Here is a 7,373-nt window from a genome sequence, read left to right as displayed (position 1 = left end):
AGTCCAGCACACCAAGCGCTGCAGCAGATTTCATTCTGTCCAAGCACAGCATAATCTGGAAAAATGTCATTGCACATCCCAAGGCAAGAGGGACACAAATTCTGTGCAATTTTGTGTCTGAATTAAGCAATCCCTAAAGTCAGCTTTGAACAGCACAGAAACATGCTGTGTTCTGAGTTAGTGGAAGGAAAGTTTTAGAGAAAATTGGGAAATTTGGAGAAAAGTGAGACTTGGAGAAACGGTCGGCTGGCGAGAGAAGGCATATTAAAGCAAATCTGTCTTAAGAAAACAATGTTTAGGTTGTTATGTAGGCTGGGAAAACATTGACTGTGAGCAGCTGCAAATGTAATGCATTTAATTTCCACACTCATGACCATTAAATCACATTCCCTTTCATTTAAGGGAGGAAAATAAAACCTTTTGCCTTGCGCTTAACTAGTGAAAAAGAACGTGTTGACCTTTTTGTGGGATGTTCAAAAGCAGGTGGCACTGAACTTACAGACGCCTGCATACACTTTTTTAAGCACCCTGCCAACATTTACACAATTCAAAATCAAGACTCAGCTGAATGTGGACCACATCTTTTTAACATGAACTTAGACATACCTTGCATGTGTCCCTCTGAATTACCCAGAAACACTGCGACCAAGTCTATTTTAATGAAAGATTGCGAAAGCAACCTGTATTATTTTCGCCCATGTTACTCAGCCCTTCTCTTCCTGGAACTGGTGAAGTTCTGGAATTTATTTCAAGGAGATCAGATCACTTACCCTCTTTTGAAGCTTTCTTGTTCTCCTATTCCTAAGAAGGGATGCAATTTTAATTTAGATGTTGGCCTCGAATAATTCTGAGCTTGAAATTTGGACCTGGAAAACATTGCATTGCTTAGGAGATCCATAAATTAACATTTACACCATTTGTGAGGAAACAAAAGGAAAACAACTCATGCGGAAAAACTGTCCAGAGACCTGCAAGTTTCCACATCGGGGGCTTTCTCCCAAGACCAGAGCTACAAAGGAGGTTTAAACCTAAACCCATTGCTGTTGGGTTTGGATGCCAGTTCCTTAAGTGGTTGTCAAAGAGACTCCAAGCATAAACCCTGGATAAAAAACACATCTGGGAACTGGCAGCCTGTTGTGAGCATGGCTGTGAGGAAGCTGCTCAGACCACCAGCCCTGCACCTGAGTAGGGAAGGTGCCTCCCTTTCCTTTACAAGAAGTCTTTAGGCATCCTCCTGGTATTGCACCTTCATCTCTCCACACTAGCCCCCTTTTGTACCAGTGGCTTCCAGCACATCTCTTGTCAGGACGTGGACCTTGCGCAGGGGAAAAAATCAAAACCCCAACACCATTTTCTAGTGCCAAAGTTATTAATAATTAACATTTGTAACACTGAACTTGTAAAACCAGTTTGCTAAAATAAAGCCAGGCATTTTATTATTTTTTTGAGGGTTTAATTTAGTCATCGTAAGTTACTCGGGGTGGTGTTTGCCAATTCCGCAGGGCAACGACTTCCCCTCCCCCGGCCCGGCCCCGGGGCGGCCGGCGGCAGCTCGCTGGCGGGGCGGCCACGGGGGACCGGGGGACAGCCGCTGGCTCTGCCCGCGGGCCGGGTGGCGCCGGCTCGCCATTGCCCTCTGGAGGAGCCGCGCCGCCGCTCCCGCCGGCCAGCGCCGGCCTTTCCTTGCGGTTTCTGCGGGGCTTTGCTTGGCTTTGGGCTCGGGTTTTTTTCATTCTCTTCAGCTCCGCCGGTTTTTTTCCGGCGGATTTCCAGCACCGCGCCCGCACCGCTGCGCAGCCCCTCCCCCCGCATCCGCCGCGTCCCCTGAGGGGTCCGGCCGGCACCCGGCGGCAGCCCCGGCCCCGCGCCGCCGGCCCACGGGCGCCTTCCGCCGCTCGCCCCACCGCCCCGGCCGGCCGGGGGTCTCCCCGCGACGGGGAGGCCCCTTCAGCACCGACAGCCCGTCAGCGGCACAGACCGAGGCGTGGCAGGGCCCCGCCGTCGGGGTGCGCTCCCAAGAAAAGGGAGAAAAAAGGACAAAGAGCAAGAAAAGCCAAACAATTACAGAAAACTGCAGAAGAGACGAGAACAGAGGAGAGGAGACACCAGCCCATGGGGGGGCTCCGGGCCGGTGTGTTTCAGGCCGCCCCAGCGCGCTTTGCCCCGCACGGCGGCCAACGGCTGCCACCGGCCGCCGCGGACATTCCCGGCCCCCCGGCCCCGCCTCCCCCCGCGCCCGCTGGCGTCAGCACCCTCCTGCGTCACGCGGGGCGCGCGGCCGTAAGAGTCGCGCGGGCGGGGCGGGGCGAGGCGAGGCGCGGCTGGGCGCGGCGGGGCGGGAGCGCCCCACCCCCCCTTTCCCGTCCCCCCCCCCGCCCGTCCCCACCGGTCGCGCGCGCGCACCGCCCCCTCTCCCCACGTGTCAGTTTGTTTTCGCCGTCGCCCCGGCGACGGTGGGCGGGGCGGTTGCGAGGTGAGGTTATAAGAAGGGCGGCGGCGGCGGGCGACAGGCAGTGCTGAGCGGGGCGCGGCGGCGGCGGCGGGAGCAGCAGCAGCACCAGCACCAGCAGAGCGCGGGCCCGCCCGGCCCCTCCCTCCCCACTGGCACCACCGCGCCCCGTCCGTCCCGCCCGGCTCCCCCATGGCTGCGGCTCCCTGGGAAGCACCTCGCGCCGCCACCCTGCCGGTGGTGGAGCCCCGCTACCGGGCGTCCGTCGCCTCCCCGCGGCGCCGCTAGCGTCCCGCGTCCCGCTCACCTTCGTCTCCGGTAAAGCGCCGAGGAAGGGCGCTCCCGCGGCGCCACCCCGGCGGCTCTGGGCCGGCTCTCTGCGGCTGGACGGCGCGTCCGTGCCACCTCCCCTCTCTTTTCTCCTCGGCGGCGCTCGGGACGACGGCGGCGGCAGCAGCTCGGCGTGACGCCCCGGCGCGGATGCGGTGGGTGCCGGGCGCGGCCCCCGGCCCGCCCTCCCTCGCCGCCGCCGCCGCCGCCGCCTGACGCCGCTGTGCTCTCCCCACCCGCAGGCAGCCCCCCGGCGAGTGCGAGATGGCGCTCAGCGGCACGCTCCTCCCCTCCATCGCCACCTTCGCGGCGGGCGCCGCGGGCCGCGAGAAAGCGGCGCGGCCCGCGGGCCCCGGCAACGTGAGTAGCGGCATCGCGGCGGCGCGGGCCGGACGGGACGGGACGGGGGCGGCGGGGGCCGACCGGGGCGGGTGCGCCGCGGCGGCGGGCCGTGGTCTGAGCCGTGCCCGTCTCCCCGCAGCGGTGGCGGGAGGAGCTGTCGCAGCTGAAGCGGCCGCCGCCGGCGCTGGCAGCGCGGCCTGTGGAGGCGCCGCCGTCGGAGCTGGAGGCCGCCGCCGCCCTGGGGCCCCGCCGTGACGCTGAGGAGTTCAACGAGCTGCTGGACTTCGACTTCATCCTCTCCAACTCCCTCATGCACCAGGAACCCGCCGCCGCCGTGGTGGTGGCCCCCGCAGCCGCCCCAACCCCCACAGCCAGCCCCTGCTCTGCCGGGCCTTTCGCCTACCCACTGCCCCGGCCGGAGCCCGCCGGCCTTCTCTACGGCGGTGGCGGCAGCCGCGACGGGGCCCCCGCTACCAGCCCTGCCGCGCCCTTCAACTTGGCCGACATCACCGACGTGTCCCCTTCGGGAGGCTTTGTGGCTGAGCTCATGCGGCCCGACCTGGACCCGGTGTACCTGCCGGCACCGGCGGCGCTGCCACCCCTGGGCAGCCTGCAGGGCAAGTTCGTGGTGAAGGCCGTGGGCGAGTACAGCCACCCGGGGCTCAGCCCCAAGAGCGGCCCCCCGGCTGCCGCCGCACCGCCTGGCACCGAGGGCCCCGGGGCCCCTTACAGCCCCCTGCCGCGGATGTGCCCCAAAATCAAGCAGGAGGCAGCGCCACCGTGCACCCTGGCCCCACTGCCGCCACCACATGGGAGCGGCCCCCGAGGAGCTCCCCAGCATGATTTCTCTCTGAGCCGCCCGCTGCCTGCCCGGACTACGCCTTCAGTGGGGCCCGAGGAGATGCTGAGCGGTGCAGACTGTCTCCCCACTGCTCCGGGGCTGAGCCACCCACCACTGCCGCTGCCCCCCGGGTACCCTCCGGCCCCCAGTTACCCCACCTTTCTGCCTGAGCAGCTGCCACCCGGCACACTCCAGTACCAAGGTGAGTCCCTGTGCTTTGGCAGTGGGTGCGTCTGCTTTGGTGCTGCCTGTGGCAATGCTCACTCCTCCCTCTCTGCCTTTAGAACTGATGCCACCAGGGAGCTGCCTGCCTGAGGAGACCAAGCCCAAGAGGGGACGCCGGTCATGGCCTAGGAAAAGGACAGCCACACATACCTGCGACTATGCGGGCTGTGGCAAAACCTACACCAAGAGCTCTCATCTCAAGGCACATCTGAGAACCCACACAGGTTGGTCCCAGCGTGGGGTCAGTGGAATGCCCTGGCCAGAGGGGCATGGGGTGAGCCCCCTTGGACAGTGAAAAGGCAGGAGCACAGGAGGAGGGCTAAAAGTAGTAAGGGGTAACTCTGGTCAGTTTCCGGATGCCTTTTTTTTTTTTCTTATTTTTTTCTTACCTCCGCCCTTGGCTGCGTGAAGTCTTGTGCAGTCTTTGCTTATTGGCTGGATGTTTTGCTTAGTGGTTCAGAATGACTCAGATATGGGAGCGGGTGGGTTTCTTGCCAAGGCAAAGTTTGTTGCTCTTCTCTTGCTATGTGGCCAGCTAATTAGCAGGTAGTTGGAAGTCACCTGGGATTTGTTGCTCTGGATGGTGTTGGCCCACTTGTGAGAAGGGAGCAGACCTTTCTTTAAGATACTGCTTTCGTTGCTTGTGGTTAAATGCTTTGTGCACACACTCGTCTTGTCTTGACTTGCTCTAATGTAAGAGATTGTGCACCTCTGCAAGCTGCTGTTCGCTATCTAAGAAAATTACGATGGGCCTTTTGCAAGTGGAGCTCTCAGCTGTTCCGGTAGTACAGATGGGCTGCCTTGCCCATCTGTGGGGACACATCTTCCCCTGTAGTAGCACCAAAGAGGCAGAGTTTAACAGCTGATTAGCTGCTGTTAGAATTTGAGGTAAAATGTGCCAAAGTATGTACCTGAGCCTGAGTTCAAACTTAAAGCTTGCAGCTGAATGTGGTGTTGCAGTAACTGAGCTTGTGAAATCGGGTACATCGTGCACGGTTTCGCTGGTGCAGGCATTCCATAACAGTGATTAAATAACCTGGGAATTTGCATAATTTAATCCCTGCATTGTGAACTTGATTCAGAACTTTCTCCTGAAGAGGAGACAGGAAAGGGAGAAACTGCTCATAGTGTAGTAGTTAGGCTGCATCTTCAGGAGCAAAAGATTGGTCAAGCTCTTGTACTTCCCATTTGCTTCGAGCTGGTTAACACTGTCTCTGGTATGTGTAGACCAGGAGTTTGTAATTGTCAGGGAAACTAGTCTTGCTGTCAACAGTGGTTTTGTTACAGTGAACACAGTAAGGTTGAGTTCTTACTCAACCATACTGTGGTGTTAATCAGGTTGAGCTAATGAAAACAGTTTCCAGCTGTTTTTTTATTTTTTGAGACCTACAGTTATCTAAATACATTATGTCTGAGCTATTTGTTTCCTATTTGATCGTATAAGATTAGCCAGCAAAACCACACTTTATTATTTGTATTTGTATTGTCTGAATGCAAGACAAACAGTGGAAATGTGCATTTTACTGAAGATTTCAGTGACTCCAACATTTTATAGTACCTGTACATCTTGAAAAGGCAGGCTTACTCTGCTGTCTTTGTAGTTTGCTTGCAGCTGCTTCAAGAAGTTAGTTGCATTTTCTTTGACATCACCCTTTTTCTTACACAGGACAATGTGCGTTAGTGCTTCTTGAAGGAAAGATGTTAGAAGTGGTAGCCACAAAAAAACCCAACCTGATGTGTTTAATTTTCTGTTTTGTTTTGTTTTTTTAAAGGTGAGAAACCTTATCACTGTGACTGGGAAGGCTGTGGATGGAAGTTTGCCCGATCCGATGAACTTACTCGTCACTACAGAAAACACACAGGCCACCGCCCTTTCCAGTGCCAGCGGTGTGACAGAGCATTTTCGAGGTCAGACCACCTTGCCTTACACATGAAGAGGCACTTTTAATTGGAAGCAGTGGATGTTTCCCCAACTGCCGTAGAGATTCAGTATTTACAGCACAAGACTGTCTTCTGCAAGATGGGGAGAACACAGTTTAAGCACTACAGATAATCGAGGTGAAGTCTTGCAAAGAGTGGAAAAGAGGGATAATTGCATACAGACATTGCAACTTTATATATATATATATATATACATTTAAAAGAGAACCAAAAACATTGGGGTAAATGACTGGATCTTCTATCATTCCATCTGTAAATCCAACTTGAATTATTTCCGGACTACAAAATGCCAAGGAGTGACTGGAAGTCACGGATATCAGGGTTAAACAGACTTTGTGTAGTTCGGAGGGTGGGGATATTACACAGGGAAATGGTATTCCCTTAATTTTCTTTCAATGCAATATTAGATGTAAATGTCATCTTGTACTTTACTTTTTTTTTCCTTCTAAAAGCCATTATGATGTAAAAAGAGGAGGAAAAATTCAGGTACAGAATTCTATTTTAAAAGCCTATTTCATGGTGCTTAGTGACTGTTGGTTCTAGAGGTACCAAAACCAGGAAGCCAAAGTTCTCAAACTGCTGCATATCTGACAAGGAAATATTTTTGTCTTCCGATCACCAGTTATGACCTAAATCAGGTAATAAACCTGGTTTATCTTTTTTAAAGACAATAACTTTATGCAGACAGTCTGTAATGCACTGTGGTTTCAATGTGCAATAGTTTGTACAATGGTTTGTTCCCAAATATGCCTTAAGCAGAACAAATGTTTTCTATATAGTTCTTTACATAATAAATATGTAATATAAATTTAAGCAAACTTCTATTTTGTATATTTGTAAACTACGAAGTAAAAAGGAGCATTTTGTTGGAATTTGTATTTTGCATATTCAAGTGGAAAATAAGTTTTAATAAACCTATAATATTTTATCTGGATGGCTGCTCGTTATTTTCTTCTGTGTATGGATATATCCAAAGAAAGTTTATTAGGTCTTTGTTAGTGGTTGAGTTTTCCAAGGCAAAGGGTGTGTGTGTGTGTGAAAGCTTGTAGTCACAAGATGCTGAAAGATACTACTGTATAAGTCAAATGCTGATGTGACCATGTCCTTTTAGGGAAGAAGATGTACTGAAAATTTTTGCTGTCAATGTCTAATAGCCACTTACCTTACTTGCACAATGAAACTGTGATTTACCATTTTTAAGGTAACTCAGTTTGGATTATTTGTTAGAGGAAACATCTGTTGGGG

General features: G+C 53.9%; 1 protein-coding gene across 1 annotated transcript; it reads left to right on the top strand.

Moving 5' to 3' along the window:
* Positions 1-2,535: 2,535 nt before the first annotated feature.
* On the top strand, positions 2,536-7,054 carry KLF4 (Kruppel like factor 4). Its single transcript, XM_037374387.1, has 5 exons — positions 2,536-2,934; positions 3,022-3,139; positions 3,261-4,164; positions 4,247-4,411; positions 5,960-7,054. Exons 1-5 carry the CDS (start codon positions 2,930-2,932, stop codon positions 6,133-6,135), a joined length of 1,368 nt encoding a protein of 455 aa, XP_037230284.1. The 5' UTR covers positions 2,536-2,929; the 3' UTR covers positions 6,136-7,054.
* The last annotated feature ends 319 nt before the right edge of the window (positions 7,055-7,373 follow it).

Source organism: Falco rusticolus, chromosome Z (genome assembly GCF_015220075.1).
Source record: "Falco rusticolus isolate bFalRus1 chromosome Z, bFalRus1.pri, whole genome shotgun sequence".
NCBI classification, from domain to species: domain Eukaryota; kingdom Metazoa; phylum Chordata; class Aves; order Falconiformes; family Falconidae; genus Falco; species Falco rusticolus.
Note: the sequence above shows the minus strand (reverse complement) of the source record. Positions and strands in the feature narration are given on the sequence as shown.